Source organism: Pituophis catenifer, unplaced genomic scaffold (genome assembly GCF_029215685.1).
Source record: "Pituophis catenifer annectens isolate HBS135680 unplaced genomic scaffold, rPitCat1.0.hap2 SCAF_6, whole genome shotgun sequence".
Lineage (NCBI taxonomy): Eukaryota > Metazoa > Chordata > Lepidosauria > Squamata > Colubridae > Pituophis > Pituophis catenifer.
In genome coordinates this window covers 337,709-353,825 of record NW_027256886.1, presented here as the reverse complement: position 1 = coordinate 353,825, position 16,117 = coordinate 337,709, and the positions used below count along the sequence as shown (strand labels likewise).

Here is a 16,117-nt window from a genome sequence, read left to right as displayed (position 1 = left end):
TACTCTCCCCACCGCAAGTGGCCCTCCCCACTGCCCGCCAAGACCTCCACAGGCGAGTACAAGCTCTATCTCCACCGGCAGCTGAGCCCCCCCCCACCAACTGCCTTCGAAGGGGGGTCACTGCATGCTTGAAGAGGGGGGAAACATGCAGAGTTCCAACCTGAGATGGGTGGGAGGAGGAAGAGGAGGAGGAGGAGGAGGAAGAGGAAGCTAGGCGGTCCTCCCCTTGCTTGTCTCGACTGAAGAGGACCTTCCAAAGGACCATGTCAAGGAGAAAGTTCTGTGATTTGATCCAAGAAGCAGGGAGAATCGAGAAGGCACAATCAGGAGAGGCTCCAGAACCAGAGCAAAGTCGGGGCCATTAAGTCAGTGCATAGAAGGAAAGCTGAGGAGGGGGCTCCCAGGAGGAGGGGGGGGGGGCGGCAGACAGGCGCATGCAGAGGGCAACCATTCCCGCCCAGCACATCCGGTGCCTGGATCGTGGGTCCCTCGTGCTCTCAGCGCCAGGGGGGCCTCCGGAGCTCCCCCTTAGGAGAGGCTCAACTAAGTCCCAACTACAGCCAGGCTTGAAGAAGCCCACCTGTTTCGGAAGAGGGGGCTAAGCAGAATCCCACCCCCTTTCGGGTCTGGCAGGGCCAGTCGTGGGGCTGCCTGCTCGGCCTCCCCTCCAGCAGGAAGACCGGCTCCCATGGCTTACCTCCACCAGCATGGACACCGCAGCATTGGCCATGACCAGGAGAAGCACCGTGACACGCCACGCGTGAGGCACGCAGACGAGCTGTGGAGCAACCACACACTCAGAGGCTGGGCGGCTGCACCTCCTGGGCAGGAGCCCCCGAGGGCCACACTGGGACAAGGGAGAAGCCCACCCTAGGCGGGTTCCCGGGAATGCCATCCTCGAGGCTCCCCAATCAGCCCCCCTTGCCTGGCCCCTCCCCCAGACGGGTGTTGGCTCTAGAGCCAGAGGGGCCACTGCCGCAAAGCCCACTCCAAGGAGGGTGGGGGGAAGGGCTCAGCTCCCAGGGAGGGGGCCGAGGCTGTGGCTGGGGGCCAGACGCCTCCCTCGCCTACCTCCAAGAAGGATTCAATGGCTGCCACCGGGTGCAGCAGGATGGTCAGAGCAAAGGCGTAAAGGGCCACGACGGAGACCACGAACAGATCTGGGGAGGGAAGAGGGGTCAGCAGACGACAGAACAACCCTGCCTGCTCCACCCCCGCCCTGATGGGGGGCCAGCGTTGATACCTTTTGCATGCCAGCGCTTCCCTCTAGTGGCGGCCCCAAGACCTTCCCTGCCAACCAGTCTCTGCTCAGGGGTGTGTGTGCATGCGTGTACACATGCAGCCTTTGCAAGGCTCCCGGCCTCCCCCCAAGCCAAGTGGCTCTGCTCCTCCCCAGGGCCACGTACAATTCCTGTAGCAGGGCTGGCGGAAGGGCCGGCCCTTGGAGAAGACCACAGCCACGATGAGGTACTGGAAGCTGGAGATGAAGAAGAGAGTGGTGTTCTCGTAGTTTCGGATGTTGTGCTCGTCGTGATGGGAGACGTTATCTGGCTGGGAAGCGTTGGCCATGGCCGAGAGGTTGCAGGCGCTGGAAGACAAACGGAAGGGAGGATTGGGCTCTGCCACTGGCTTCCTCCGCGGGCATCCAGCACAGCCAGGCCCAGGGCGGGAGGGACTCTGGACTCGGCAACCAGACAGACCCTAAACAAGCTGCCCCCCTCTCCTTGCCAGGCTTTCTGCAGCCTAAGCAGGGAAGCATCGTCTTCATTGGAGGGCGGGGGGGAGAACAGACCCAATCCTGCTCCGCAGCACCTGGTCTCTGCTCGGTCCCAGCTCAGCTGCAGGGGCCCCCGAGGCCCCCCCCCCCCCGCCCTGAGCAGCCTTCTCGTTCACACTGTAGGAGGCGCCCATGTTCCCACTCTTGGCTCCAGAGCCTCAGCTGGGCAAGCTCTGTAAAGGGGAAAGGAAGCTGGGCGGCTTTACCTGTCTCCCTCCAGAGGCTCACTTTAAACTGCAGCCAGGATTGAACTGGGCTATTCTGACCCCCGGCCAGGCTGGCAGCAAAAACTCAGGGAGAATCTGAGCTTCCTTTCATCAGATGCTGGGAACGGCTAGGCTGAGGCACCACTGAGCGAGAAATGGCTCAAGCCGCATAAAATGTTTAACTGAGCAGGAAAACCCTCTCACAGGTCTGCAACCTGCATGGCCAACCTCCCTTCCGTTCCCATCTCACCCCAATCTTAGTTTCTGCCTCGTAATAAAATTGGCTGAAAAAGTGCTATTAGAGACTCCTTATTTTTGCTAAAACATTAGGAAGCCTTGTTCCAAAAGAACAATATGGTGAAGAAGAAAATATTTAGATCCTAAACCGGCTAGTCTCTTCCCAGCATCCAAAGTGCAGATGGTGAAAATGTTCTGCCTTTGAAAAAAAAATAAGGCGGAAAAGCTGGTCCTGATTTTTCGGCCACGCAGACGAGCGTGGCTCTCTTCCCGCCAGAGGTCTCGCCTTCCTCTGCTGGAGGAAGAGGGTGAAAGTGGCAGGGGAGAAGCCCATTTTATGAAACCCACCTGGGGTTGGGGAAGGGGAGGAGGGTTTCGGTTGCCCTTGAAATATGCAGAGACCAGCAGCCGTCAGGATCCTGCTGCTGCTGCTGCTGTTAGGTCTCACCTGGAACGCATCTCCCCCGCCCCCCCCACACCCACCCACCTGCCCACGGCTTCTAAGTATGCTTGCAGATACTTGGCAGAAATCTTGGTGGCAAAGCCGCCACCCTACTAGCCACAGCCTTGTAGGGGCAAGGAAGGAGCACTGGTTCACAGGCTCTGCGGCCCCTCCTCTCAGAGCAACTCTTCCCATCTCCGGGTGGGTAACTAACAGCCTTCTCTGAACTTTTGGGTGGTGGTGGGGAAACAGAACATGGCCGACGTCCCCTCACAGTGAGTGAGTGCGGACAGGGTTTCCGTGGGGCCACACAGCAGCACCTCAGCCTTAGGCACCGAGGCTTTGGGCTCTGCTGAGACAGCCGGAAACAAGGCAAGAGCCGTTCCGCTGGGTCGGGTCAGGGCCTGCCTTAGCCCAGCACCTGGATTTTCCCGGGGTCCAACCGGGTGCCTCTCCCGTGTTTTGTCAGAACTCAAAGCAGAAAAATGCTGAGGAAAGGGGAGGACCAAGCAACCGCTTGCCAAGCTAGACAGTTTCACAGGGTGCAGAAGTCTTGACAGCCACTAGGTGACAGCAAAATGCTCAACTTGCTATAACACCCGGCTGCCATCTAGTGGGGGAAGGCTCAGAATGCAGATTTCCTGAATCCCAGCTCAGGACTCTGGTAGTGAGAAATATATGCGTGCCCTACTCCGTGGCCTCTTGTCATGCACACTTTCTCTGTGCCACGGCTCGGGAACAATTATCCACTCCCGAAGCCGTGGCAACTGAAACGATTTCTGAAGAGGTATGGAAGCAGCTGGAAAGGGGCTTCCCAGTAAAAGCTGGGAGAGCCTTGCTTGCCAGGGCCACTGTTCTCCCTGGGGCCGCAGGGGTGACCTCAAGCGCGCTGGATTAGCATGCTGGCCACTTACTCTGAGAAGGGGCTCCAAGTCTCGTACCAGGGCTGCTGCTTGACCCACAGGAAGCCCAGAACTTGGAAGCCCAGGCAGATGAGGATCTGGGACAGGACGGAGAAGAGGAGGGCCCCTGAGATGAGGCCGGAAGGCGGCCGCTGGGCCACAAGCTCTTTCCACGCAGGGTTCAGGCTCACTGCAGGGAGAGGAGAGGGGGGCAGTTAGGGAAATCTGCCCACCAGAAGAAACCACACAAAGGACAGCAAAAGTCTTTGGACTGACACAAATTAAGCTCTTTGGGAGAGACTGGCTGAGTTCATACACGATGACAAATTAGGTTGCAAAGGAGGTTAGCCTGTCGGGGGGCCTTCCCCTCCTGCCCCCCTGCAGGGCAAAACGGCCCAGGAACCTTTGCACTGGAGAAAAGCCTTTGCCTGGGCCCCTCAAGGAAGCCACCAGGCTGGGAGGGGGAGGACAAGAGCCTCCTCCTTCATCTCTCTGCAGCCAGGTAGGGATCCCAGTGCTCCAGATTCTCCTCCAGGGGAGAGACTACTTGCTCCCCCAGCACAAGCCCCAACCCAGAGGCCCCAGCCTGTCCTACTCACTGGTGAAGACCAGCACCAAAATGATGGCCAGGTCGATGAAGAGGAACTGGAAGTCTCCCAAGTTGCTCTGGACCTGCAGAAGAGAGTTTGCACCTTCATCAGGGGGTGGGGGATGCAGCTACTCCTCCCCCCTGGCCCCTACCTCCCCTTCCCACCAGGCTGAGCTTCGTGCTCCCCCTTCACAGCCCTTCCTGAGTCCCCTCCATGGGGCCAGTCCTGGGAACCCCTGCCAGGTGGCTGCTAGGGAAGGCATCCTGCGGCCGTCTCGTCTGGGCAAAGGCACAGGGGCAGGGATGGAAAGGAGCACTTTCCCCCTCCCCTCTGAGTGCCTGGAAGTGGCAGCCCCTTCCCCGCTAAAGCACCCCGCAGCTGCTTCTCCCCAGAACAAGAAGGGAAGGGAAGAACCGTTTCTGCTTTTTATTCCTGAAATCCGGATGGCCGGATTTTAAAGTAGGGACTTTGTAAAGACGATTCTGCCCACCTGGAAGGACCCCCCTGTCCTGCCCTCTCAGCGGGGGGAACCTCTGTCATCCCAGCAGCACCCTGGCTTGTCATTACATTTTCCTTAAGATTAATAGCAATTGTACGTATACTGATTTCCTTCACTCTTCCATCCTCCAGAGTAGAGAGGGGGATGCCTCACTTTCTTCTTGCGGTCGCTGAGTATCTCTGCTAACCAGATCCTCCTAAACCTCCCTCTGAGGCTTGTACCAATCTGTGCCCTCCCCCCCCCCACTTTTGCTGGTAGTCCAGACCCTGCACTTCCCCGTCTCCTCTCTCGAGCCCTGGGCAATCCAGGCCTCTGCCGCACCGCTACTCTCTCAAAGGGGGCGTGGTGTCCTGAACGCTTCCTCCTCCTCCTCCTCCTCCTCCTGAAGCGCCCAGATTCCGACCTTCACGAAACAGAATCGGCTCAGCTTCCTGCTCACCCAGGCTGACTTTCTCTCCCCTGGAAAGCCGCTTCACTCGCTGGGTGCCTACTTGCTGAAGCCCAGGTGCAAATTTCCTCTCCTCCTGCTCTATGAAACCTGCTTGGCTCCACAGCAGATTCTAGTTCCCTGGGTGCGTTTTGAGCAGGTCTGGGGCCCACCTTAAGCGGCAAGCACATCACACAGAACACACTCGCGGCCCCTGAAGCCTCCCCCGGGACGGGCGCCACAGGAGCTCGGGGAAGGTGCCCAGGGACATCCTGCCTCTCCCAGAATGGCCAGAGACTCACGGAGTACAGCAGAGTCACGCTGAGGTACTGGATGATGCTATATAAAGCCATGAATTTGAACACGCAGAAGGAAGTCATTAGGGCAGCCCGGCCTTCCCTGCAAAAGCAAAGCAGCAGGCATGGAGACAACCACAATCCCGCCCATCTCCACTTTTCCTCCGGGGGGGGGGGAGCCAAGAATTCCTGCTCAGCCCATCTCATAAGGGAGGGGGCTTGTGTGGCCGGGGAGAGCCACCCGCTGTTCGCCCATGCACATCTTGTGCAAAAGGGAAGCACCACGTCTCAGGGCAGTCCAGGACCCCGAAAGGCCAGGCCCATCTAGGAAAAGGTTCCGGCTCTTGCAACGTGGGGGCCGAAGCAGGAGGCAGCCTGGGTGATTCCGTGACCCCCAACCCTCCCAGGGAAGGAAGCGGCTGCTCTGGCATGACACCCACATGGGCGGTGGAGCCTCGGCTCTGTGGCCTGAGCACCACGTCCGGAGGGGCTTAGCCAGTGGCCGGCAGACCTCAGCATGGTCCCCCTGAAGGGCCAGCCGCCCTGGTGCTCGGCCCGATGGAGGAGGGCCCTCCGGCTATGCAACGCCAAACCCTTTACCTGATCAGGTTCGGCACACAAGAGATGCTGGCTGTCCTGGAGGTGAAGGGAGAAGCAACGGAGGCTTCCAGCTCGGAGAGTGAAATGCCGCCATGGGCCCTCTTCAGAGCCTGCCCAGGAAGAAGAGAGGTTGAGAGGGACCCAACTCTTTGGCCCCAACTGAGCAGCTGCAGTGGGGAGGGGGAGGGGGAGGGGGAGGGGGGAATACTCACGCCACAGTCGTTCGCTCCGTCCCCGCACATCCCCACATGGTAGCTGCAAGAGACAGCAGAGAGGATGAGCAGGGTGGGTGGGGAGGGGGCGTTCCAGGGATCCCCCAGGAGAGTCATCCAGCAAAGGTTCCCACAAACTGCTTCCCTGGATGTACCCGACCAGCCCCCTTGGATGACCAGCCTTCAAGGGGTCAACAGAAGCAAAAGCCCTCCTCGGCAGCCCCTCCCCCACTTTTGGGAAAGGTGACCCCAGAGGCTGATGGGCCATGGGCAGGAGGGGATGCTTCTTACGTGTCCTCCCCCCCCATTCCCCCCAGCAGCAGCAGAGCCCAAGGCCAGGCAGCAGCCTCTCTCAGGTCTGGTGACCTTGGCAGCCCTGCCCCCACAAAAGGGCAGAGATCCTGCTTGTCGCCAGGTGCCGAGCAGCAGCAGGAGCAGCAGCAGCGAGGTTCTGCCTGTTCTTGGGGAGGAAGTGGGGGGGGGGGCTGCCATCCTGTACTTACTCCACATTTTGCAGGGCCTCCACCAGCTGCGTCTTTTGGTCTGGGGCCATGCGGGCAAAGACCGTGCCGTGCAGAACAAGCTGGAAGGCAAGGGGAGGAATCTCTCAGCATTCGGGGATTGGGGTGAGGGAAGGACAACAGTTGCTGTGTTGTGTGTGTGTGTGTGTGTGTGTGTGTGTGTGTGTGTGTGTGTGTGTGTGTTGGCAACAGGGGGAAAAGTTCAAGGCATCATTCTTTTCCTTTAGAATGCACCTTTAACTGTGAGGAAACATTTAGCATCTTTTCATTCTGCAGTATTTCTCAGGAGGAGGAGAGGGGGCGCCTCTCTAGAACTGCTGCTGTGGCCCCCCTTCCTGCTCCCCCCCAGGGGGAAAAGCCTCAGAAAGTCCAAAGGAAGCACAGGCTCAGTTCTGGCTCTTTCAAGGCTGGGAAAAGCCAGAGGGGAGAAACTCTGTTGGAAGCGTGGGGGCCTGGGGGCCCTCCCCACAGGGATGCACAGGCCCTCCCTGGAGACGCACTCAGGGGCGGAGCTGCCCCACGGGCAGAGCGAGACCCCCAAAGCTGGGCAAAGACAGACCTTGGGCACTAGGTCCTGGAAGTGCTCCTGGATGACAGCGAAGGACTTCCCGTTCATTGCAAAATGGAACCTGGTTTTGTGGGAATCTTCAGAGTTCTGCTGGGCAAGTTTAATAGGAATATCCTGCAACAGAAGAGAAGCGACATCCCCGTTTCAGTTTAGGACCTCTAAATTTCCAGTGAATAGTTAAGCGCAGGTGCTAAAAGCAGCACCTCCTGAACAGATGTTTGACGTGTAAAGTCAACAAAATTTGTCACTGCCACCTAGACCTGACAAAGGGGGGGGGGGGAGCGCTGACTCAACATTGCCACAGATCTAATATCTGATCTGAAACACCTGCAAATTTAGCACTGATGAGGCTTCCTATCTAAGGGAGACCAATTACTTATTTTATTCATTAAATTTTTATGTTGCCGATCTCTCTTAGATGTGATTCTGGGCAGCTTACAACTTATAAAACAAGTAAAAAATTAAAGTATCAAAACATTAAAACCTACAGAGATTAAAATATGATTAAAACCCAGAAGGAAGGAAGGGTGTTGAGCCAATCATCATTAACAAGGCGTGTCCATGGAGTACCCAGCTTAAAAATAAATATATGAAAGCCACACCTTCCAGGCCCAGGCAGGCATCCAACTCAGGGCAGCCTTCCCCCCCACCCCCACCCAAAGGGGGGAACTGCACGGACCCATCCTCGGCCTAAGCCCTTCCAGGGCAGGGAGGTTCCGGAGGGCCCAGGGGATAAAAGGGATAAAATCCAGCCTGGGGGCCTTTGGAGAGCCCCCGTCACCCAGGTCCCATGGTTGTCCCAGAAGGTGCTTTTTTTTGCAAGAGGCGGCTGGAGCGTCTTGGGTTTTTTTCCCTCCTCCTCCTCCTCCTCCTCCTCCAGGGAGCTTCTTCAGGGAGGCCGGGGCCTTTCTCCTCCTGTGCCTCTGCCTGCCTGCCTTCCTTCCTTCCCCCAGGACCTGTTTTCTTCCCATGGCACAACTTCCCTCCCAGCTGAAAGTGCAGATTGGGGGAAAGTGTGTGTGGGGGGGAGGCTCTCCCTTGAACTGCACTTAAGGGTCTCTCCCTGCCCTCTGGAGGACCCCCTTCACCTCTGAGTTGATGGTGGGCGTGGCGTTGGGAGCCCTCTCGAGGGCATCTGCGTGGTGCCACTTGATCCTGGCGGGGTGCCCATCCTTGGGAGGTAGCGCTTCAGCCACAATGACCTTGTCCTGAGGTAGAATCATGCCACAGTCCCGAGCCACAGAGATGGCGGTCAGCATGTTATCGCCTGGGAAGAAACAGAGTTTGGCCAGGGCTCAGCTGCTCCCCGACAGTCCTCATGCCAGCAGCAGTTCACATAAACACACAATCACACACATGCATAAACACCCCCACCCCCACCTCACCCCCCCCTCCCTTAGCAATCTGGCCTTTTCAAAGTACTGGAAGGGACCTGGAAGTCCTTCCTTAAGCAAACAGATGTTCTGAATGCCTCCAGTGCTTTCCTGCTGATTTTCATCCCCTTGTGCTGATCCCTCGGCTTAAATGTTTATCTTAAGGGAGCAAAGATGGGGATTTAGAACTGGAAGCAAGATTAGGTTTGGATCTGATTTAAGAATCTATCCCTATTAGGACTTCAGGTTTTCCCCACCAGGGGAGACTGCAGAAAAACTAGAAACCTGCTGGAAAGGAAGTCCAGCCTCCTTCCAGTGAGGAGCACCTGAACCCAGCAAAGCGTGTCCGGGGGGGGGGGGGGAAGGGGGGGAACAAAGCACAATAGCCTCTACCTGATGGTGGCTCTGACCCTTTTCGTATCCCAGCCCAAGAGGCTGAATCACCTCAGCCACAAACGGGGGGCTGGCTGGGCCAGGGTCCCTGCCACCTCCTATGCCCTCCTTCACGGGCAAAGCCGGGGAAGGGAAGTGCTCCAAATGAGAGAGAACCGTGGCTAAGCAAGCATAGGCCCCTTTGGAGGAAGCGTGCAAGGGAAGGCCCCCTCACCAACCTGTGACCATGACGGTGCGGACGTTGGCTTTGTGCAAGTCGTGGAGGACAGCGGGAGTTTCCGGCTTCAGCTTATTCTGCATGACGATGAGCCCCATGAAATCCAGGTTGGTCTCGATGGTGTCTCTAGGGCAGGAGAGGCGGCGCCATGAAAATCAGGCTGGGCTTTGCAGCGGGATCAAGCCTGGGAAGCTGCTACGACTGCCGAGCACCAATTCCCCTTGGAATTCAACCTCACCCCTTTTCACTAGAGAGGATGAGGATTCAGATCCGGCACGGGCGCCCAGGCAGACCCAGGCCCAACCCAGTCAGCCTTGAAAGAACCCTGGTCTCTCTCAGGTGCTGGTAGACACCCGGGGTGCAAGGAGGGAGGACGCCACCCAGACTCGGCTGCAAGGGGGAGGAGGAGCTGCCGGAGAGGCAGGGCGGGTCACCCACTTCCGAGGGGGGAATGGCAAAGGCCCCTCTCTGCCAGGGGACGGAGCAGACCCAGGCAGAGAGAAGGAAGCACCTGCCAGGGACCCCTCAGCCCTGCTCAACAGATCCCCTGGGAGGACCGGGCAAGGCTGGAGGCCACTCTGAGAGCAGAGGCTTTCTAGGAGATGCTGCTCCTCTCGTGTGTGTGTGTGTGTGTGTGTGTGTGTGTGTGTGTGTGTTGGAGTGCCTGGACTACCCCACCGCCCCCCTCCCCCAAAGCCCCATCCACTCACCGGGCCACGTTCTGCACCTTGTGCCAGTTGAGCTTGGACTCCAGCTTCCTGTGAGCCAGAGCGATCACCCGGAAGCCCTGCCGGGTGTAGTCCTCCAACACCCGCTCAAAATCAGCCGGCACTGGGAAAGAGAGAGAGGCCACCGGCTGAGTGTCACGCCAGCAGGACCTCGGCCACCCTCCCCCCTGGGAGCCGGAGCCAGGAGGGGACGAGGCTTACCGGTGGCTGGCTTGCACAGCCCTGCGACCACTTCCGGGGCCCCTTTCATAAAGGCGTCCATCTTCTTCTCCCCCAGGATCCGGGCCACCACGCACATCCGCTGAAGCGCAGAGGAGAAGGGGAACTGCCGCACAATCCCGATTTCGTAACTGGCCTAGTCAAGAAAGGAGCAGGTGAAGGGAGGCGCTCGATGACCATCCGGCGGGGGGCCAAGGGGGGCCGCAGCCGCCAAGGGGGTGGAGGGGAACCACTCACCGAGAGTTGAAACAGCTCCTGCAAGGGAAGAAGAGAAGAGAGTTTTCTGCAGGACTGCCTGGGACGGAAGCCGCCCCAAGCAGCAGGGGCAGCCCAGGGGGCTCTTGAGCCATGTGGGAGCCCCCCACCCAATATGCCACGGTAGGAACACTCGTTGCAGCCGGGCAGAGCCTGGGCTCTCCCAAGGTGGCCCTGGGGACGGCTCCTGGAAGAGGCAGAGGCAGCCCAACCAGAGGGTGGGAAAGGAGGAAGGGGCCAGGGGACCCACCATTTCCTTGTTGTTTCCAGCGTTGAAGTCTGGAAGAAGCTGCTTAGCCGGCCGGACAACCGTGGGCATAATCCGGTTGTGAAGGGCCGTTTCCTCCTCTGTGGCCTCTTCAAGCACCTGAAGGGAACGGAGCCCCCGAGGCATCCATCAGCACAAACTCCCTCCCCACTCCCCCCAGGCAGCTTGTTCTCCTCCCAGAGGGATGGTACTCACCCATCCGGTGGCTTCAAACATCTTCAGATCGAGCGGATCTCCAGAGAGCACCCCTTCGATCTTGGTGAGGGAATGGCAAGTGGCCATGCAGGCCACGAAGGGCGACCGCATCAGGCTTTCCTTGCAGGCGCTCTCCTCGGGCAGCTGGAAGCTGAATGGAGCAGAGAGAGGGAGGATGAGGAAGGCTCCTGCCCTTCACCTGCCCTTCAGTGGAAATGGCAACCCAAACACCAATGAGGGGGCTGATCTGCATGGCCCACCCCAGACCCTGGACAGCTTGGGTGGTCAATAGGGTCCTGGCCACCCGGTGGCTGAGGAGCAGGAACTGCCCCCCCCCCCAAGGATTTTGCTCTTCTCTGACTTACCGGGCATTTTCAACCCTTTGGATGCCCCAGAGGTCCAAGCCATCCTCCGTCAGGGTCCCGGTCTAGGGGGAAGAAGGGCACTTTATGCAGAGTGGTGGCCGTGAGGCTGAGAGGGCCACCCCTGGCTTCACCAGCCGCTTGGCAGCCTTTGGGGGCCACAGCCAGAAAGACCCGACAGCAGATCTGAGACAAGCCAGGCCCAGTGAAGAGCCACAGAAACCCTCCCAAAACTGGCCAGGAAACACCAACCCATTGGGAGATGGAGAGAAGCTGGCTCCTTCTGGTGGTTGAGACTGCATTGAGTGCTGCCCCCCCCCCACCGCAAAGCTGAGGGAGGGGATACGCGAGGCCCCCTCCCTCCCTCCCAGGTGTCCCCAAGAGACAGGACTGCAATTACAATCCTGGAAGATGAGAGAAGCCCCCGCAGCAGCTGGGAAGGCTGTGCCTGTGCCTGCTCCCCCTGCAAAGCCGAGCAAAGGAAGCCCCCTGGCTCTCCTCTCCTCCCCTAGCCCAGCCTTCCTTCCTTTGGCTGGCACCCAAGGATGCCTGCAGCCCAGAGTGGGGAAGGATGAGCAGGACAAGAGGAGCTTAGTGGCTTTGGCCAGGCCCCAGTTCAAGCACCTCCTCTTCTCGGCCTCTGCCCCATCACGCCACCACCACCCCACTCGCAGAGGCTCCCAAGGGGGGAAAGGCTGGCCCAGCCAGAGAAGAGGATGGGCAGCCTCAGAGCTCAATGATGGGGCTCTCAGCTTCCCCCCACAGCTCCCTGAGAGGCCTGGATGGGCCAGCGTCTCTGCCTGTCCTGCTCTCCATCCCCCTCCGCCTCCCCAGATTCTGTCAACACGGCAGCAGCCGGGGCTGAATTCCTTGCTGGCCCCTGCTGTGCAGACTTCCTCCCACCCCCCCCATCCCCATCTCCCCTCTTCCCAAATGGCTCCTTTCCTTGGCTTTCCCAGCCAAACAAGGGAGGGGCGTTCACACACGGAGCCCTCAAGGGGGGGGGGCACTGAGCCTTTGCAAAGCAAGGCTGGCTTTTTGGCTGGGTGGGGAGGGGGCTGCGTACAGGGGCCTCTTCCAAGTGACAAGGGGCCTCCACCAGCTTCCAAGTTCCAACCACGACGCCCCCCAGTCGCTCTGCCACCACCGAGAGCATCGGAAACCGCTTTCAGGCAGCCTGGCCTCAGTTGCCGATCTACCACCACCGAGCGGTTTACAAGGAGCGGATCAGTTCTAGCCGATCAGTTAGGAGGCTTCTTGGCTTCTCAATTTAAAGCTACTGAGTCATGTGATGGCATTTGGGGCGCTTAGCAACCGGTCTGCATTTGCAACTCTTTGCAGTCAGTGACCTAACCATGATTTCAGCTTTTCTTTTGCTGGAAACTCCCTTTTGCTCCTGATTTCCGGCAGAAAATGATGTCATAGATTCATCTAACCAGGAGTGTTAGCTTACTACCACAAAAAAAGGTCGTAATTGAGGACATGCATGTGGTGACCCAGTTAACAGCCAACATGACTTACGACTGTATTTCTGGAATCCGTTACGGCTGTAAGTTAAGGACTGCCTATCACCTAGGAGGGGTCAGGCTGACTCTTGGAGAGAATGCTAGCGGCAGGGCCCCCACCCAGCAGCCCTGCCCCCCGGACTGGATTCAGGGGCCGAGCAAGCTTGAGGCCAGAGAGGACCGGGGGGGGGGGGGAGGGGCTCTTTCAGCTCCTGCTCCCCCTCCTTCCCTCTGTTCTTCAACAGGGGCCTGAGGGCAGCAAAAGGGAGCTGGGGCTGGGGGCTCCCCCCTCCCTGCAGCCCAGGAGAGCGTGGCCAGAGGCCGGACCTTGTCAAAGCACACGAGATTCAGCTGCCCGCAGATGTTGATCCTCTGAGGGCTGATGCAGAAGATGCCGACCTTCTTCAGCCGCCGCTGTGCGTAGACGATGCCGGCTGTCATGGCGGCTGGAAGAGCCGGAGGGACCGTGATGGTGATGATGTCTAGGGACTCGATGATGATGATGCGGGCGGGAACCTGGAAGGAGGGCTGGGCATCAACCTCCTTGCTGGAGCTGGGGAAGGCCTCAGGGAGGGCAGTTGGCAGAGGGCAGGTGCTCCCGGCCAGCCATCCCAGCCTGGCCCAGGAGGTGGCTCTGTGGACAGCAGAGGTGCCACCCGTGCCAACCCCTCGCCCGTTGCCTAAGGGCAGACCCCGAGAACTGAGCCAGCACTGGCACGGTTGGTTTTGCCACAGGGGGGGCGTTGCCAGCCAGCCCTTGACTGCCTACCTGGTGGAGGATGCTGATGACGATGGTGTACAGGAACCCGATGCCCGCCACACCCACCAGGCAGAGCAGGAAGAGGTAGGCCTCGCGGTAGAGCTGGAAGTCGGTGGGCTTTGGGTACAGGATGGAGCGCACCAGCTGCCCTTTCGAAGTGCTGAAGCCTGGATCCCCAAAGAGCGGATCAGAAGGGAGGCCTGCCCCGCATCTTGGCCACAGCCTGGCCAGAAAGCTGCCAAAGGGGCCTGGAGGCTACCGCCCCCTAGAAGAGCCGGAGGCCCAGGCAGGTGGGTGAAGCTGGTGACCCAGGGCAGCTCCCTCCAGTGGGGGAAGCAGAATCTTGGGGGAAAGGAGGAAATGAGCCTCATCTTCCGGTGGAACGGAGGGCAGAGAAGAAAGACCATTACGAAATCAAAACAATCTCCGAGGAGCCAGGGGCCGTCTGGAGCCATTCCTTTTTTCAGGAGGGATGAAGAGTTGCATGGAGCCTCACCAAAAATGGAGGCTCAGAGGGCATGGCCTGTTTCACTTGTGCCAGCCCTCAGGAGAGGCATGTAGGGTCAGAGATGTGGCCAGGTAACCCAGACCCAGACAGGCTGCAGCACAGCCATTCAGCAATCTCTCCAGAGGGATTCTGCCCCGCCCCCCCGCCCCCCCTCAGGGAGCCCACAGGCCTCATGCATGTCTGTGGCAGAGAAGGTCCAGAGAAGGACCCCAAAAAGGGTACCCAGGCAGCCACTCAAAGGGGCCTTGCTGTGGGGCAAGCAATGGATTGGCACCGAGGGAGCTGGACCTCCTGGCAGAGGCTGGCAGCAATAGCCAACACCCCAGAAGACAAGCTCGGGATATAAAAAGACTATCCAACTGTAAGGAAATAGATATACTGAAATATTAGAATTAGTAGAAACTTGTGATTTGTTTCCTGCAACGTGTGTGTGTGTGTGTGTGTGTGTGTGTGTGTGTGTGTATGACATATGATATTTTTGTATACCTCCATGCTGTAAATATTTATTTACAAACCAAATTCCAGGGAATACACAAATCAAAGATGCCAGAATTGGAGGTTTATGACTTTCCCTCTCTCGTTTGTAGTTGTTACCTGCATGTATCTTGTATGTGTTTGGAACAGCTAACCATTTAAGCTTGATCAAGATTAAATGCTATTTTACTCAAGCCTCTGTTTAAGTTTCTTGTTTGGCATTTATGAGCTTAAACATATTATTATTGGACAATAATAAAATGAACAAAATGAAATTCAGTGTGGAGAAAAGCAAGATTTTACACCTGGGCAGGAAAAACCAAAGATACAAGTAGAGATTGGGTGAAACCTAGCTCAAAAACAGTAACTGTGAGAGGGATCTTGGAGTCCTAGTGGACAATCGCTTAAACACGAGTCAGCAGGGTGTGGCAGCAGCCCATAAAGCGAATGCGACCCTTGCTTGTATAAAGAGAGGCATAAGATCAAGATCACATGAAGTATTAATAGCACTTTATAAAGCCTTAGGTAAGGCCACACCTGGAATGCTGCATCCAGTTTTGGTCACCACATTACAAAAAAGACGTCGAGACTTTGGAAAAAGTGCAGAGAAGAGCAACTAAGATGATGAAAGGCCTGGAGGCCAAAACATATGAAGAACAGCTGCAGGATTTGGGTTTGGCTAGTCTAAAGAAAAGAAGACTGGGGTGACATGATAGCAGTCTTCCAGTATTTGAGGGGCTGCCACAAAGAAGAGGGGGGTTTTCTCCAAAAAAAAATTCTCCAAAGCACCAGAAGGCAGGAGAAGAAGCAACGGATGGAAACTAATCAAGGAGAGAAGCAACCTGGAACTAAGGAGAACCTTCCTAAGAGGGAGGACAATTAACCAGTGGAACAGCTTGCTACCACAGGTTGTGGGTGTTTCATCAATGGAGGTTTTTAAGAAGAGACTGGACAGCCACCTGCCTGCCTGAAATGGTATTAGGATCTCCTGCTTGAGCAGAGGGCTGGACTAGAAGACCTCCAAGGTCCCTTCTAGCTCTATTCTGACTGGGTATTGGGGCAGCGATGGGGGAAAGAGATGGGGAAGGATGGGAGGCAGCCTTCCCCAAAGACGCATTTGGGAGACCTGGACCCTCCTTCCCACCTGGTGCTGGCGTACCTGTTCGGACGACCACGGCCTTGACGAGCTCCCCAGTGTAGAAGCGGGTCTGAATGACCGTCGTGCCACAGAAGAGGGTGTGCCTCCGGTGCTCGTCCGGGTCGTACACTTCATCTTCCAGGGCCTGGCAGTCCTTGGACGGGTTGGGCAGGTTGGTCTTGGTGACAGGGACGCTCTCCCCTGAGGAGGGAAAGAGAGCCTCGCTCACTGCCTATGCTACCCGCGGTGTTGTGGCCTGGCTCCGGGCATGGGGCAAGTGCCCCTCCGACTCACCCGTCAACATGCTTTCGTTGACGATGCAGGTGCCGCTGAGAAGCACCGCGTCACAGGGCATGATCATTCCCCTAAGCGGGACCACAATGACGTCCCCAGGCACCAGGTCCGTGGACAGAACCTCTTCCACACCTGAAGGGCATGAGAGAGT

General features: G+C 57.9%; 1 protein-coding gene across 1 annotated transcript in view; it reads right to left on the bottom strand.

Moving 5' to 3' along the window:
* Window positions 1-16,117, bottom strand: part of ATP13A3 (ATPase 13A3) — a 51,945-nt gene that overhangs the window by 3,255 nt on the left and 32,573 nt on the right. The window contains exons 10-32 of the mRNA XM_070946419.1: window positions 15,967-16,098; window positions 15,694-15,873; window positions 13,562-13,719; window positions 13,120-13,308; window positions 11,291-11,352; window positions 10,926-11,076; window positions 10,713-10,829; window positions 10,445-10,462; window positions 10,190-10,343; window positions 9,971-10,091; window positions 9,262-9,386; window positions 8,366-8,544; window positions 7,269-7,391; window positions 6,692-6,771; window positions 6,189-6,231; window positions 5,977-6,086; window positions 5,383-5,479; window positions 4,164-4,236; window positions 3,577-3,754; window positions 1,407-1,588; window positions 1,072-1,160; window positions 698-778; window positions 161-280 (exon numbers count right to left, since the gene is read on the bottom strand). Of these exons, the coding sequence (XP_070802520.1) occupies window positions 161-280; window positions 698-778; window positions 1,072-1,160; window positions 1,407-1,588; window positions 3,577-3,754; window positions 4,164-4,236; window positions 5,383-5,479; window positions 5,977-6,086; window positions 6,189-6,231; window positions 6,692-6,771; window positions 7,269-7,391; window positions 8,366-8,544; window positions 9,262-9,386; window positions 9,971-10,091; window positions 10,190-10,343; window positions 10,445-10,462; window positions 10,713-10,829; window positions 10,926-11,076; window positions 11,291-11,352; window positions 13,120-13,308; window positions 13,562-13,719; window positions 15,694-15,873; window positions 15,967-16,098 (2,762 nt within the window). The remainder of the gene's footprint in view (window positions 1-160; window positions 281-697; window positions 779-1,071; window positions 1,161-1,406; window positions 1,589-3,576; window positions 3,755-4,163; window positions 4,237-5,382; window positions 5,480-5,976; window positions 6,087-6,188; window positions 6,232-6,691; window positions 6,772-7,268; window positions 7,392-8,365; window positions 8,545-9,261; window positions 9,387-9,970; window positions 10,092-10,189; window positions 10,344-10,444; window positions 10,463-10,712; window positions 10,830-10,925; window positions 11,077-11,290; window positions 11,353-13,119; window positions 13,309-13,561; window positions 13,720-15,693; window positions 15,874-15,966; window positions 16,099-16,117) is intronic.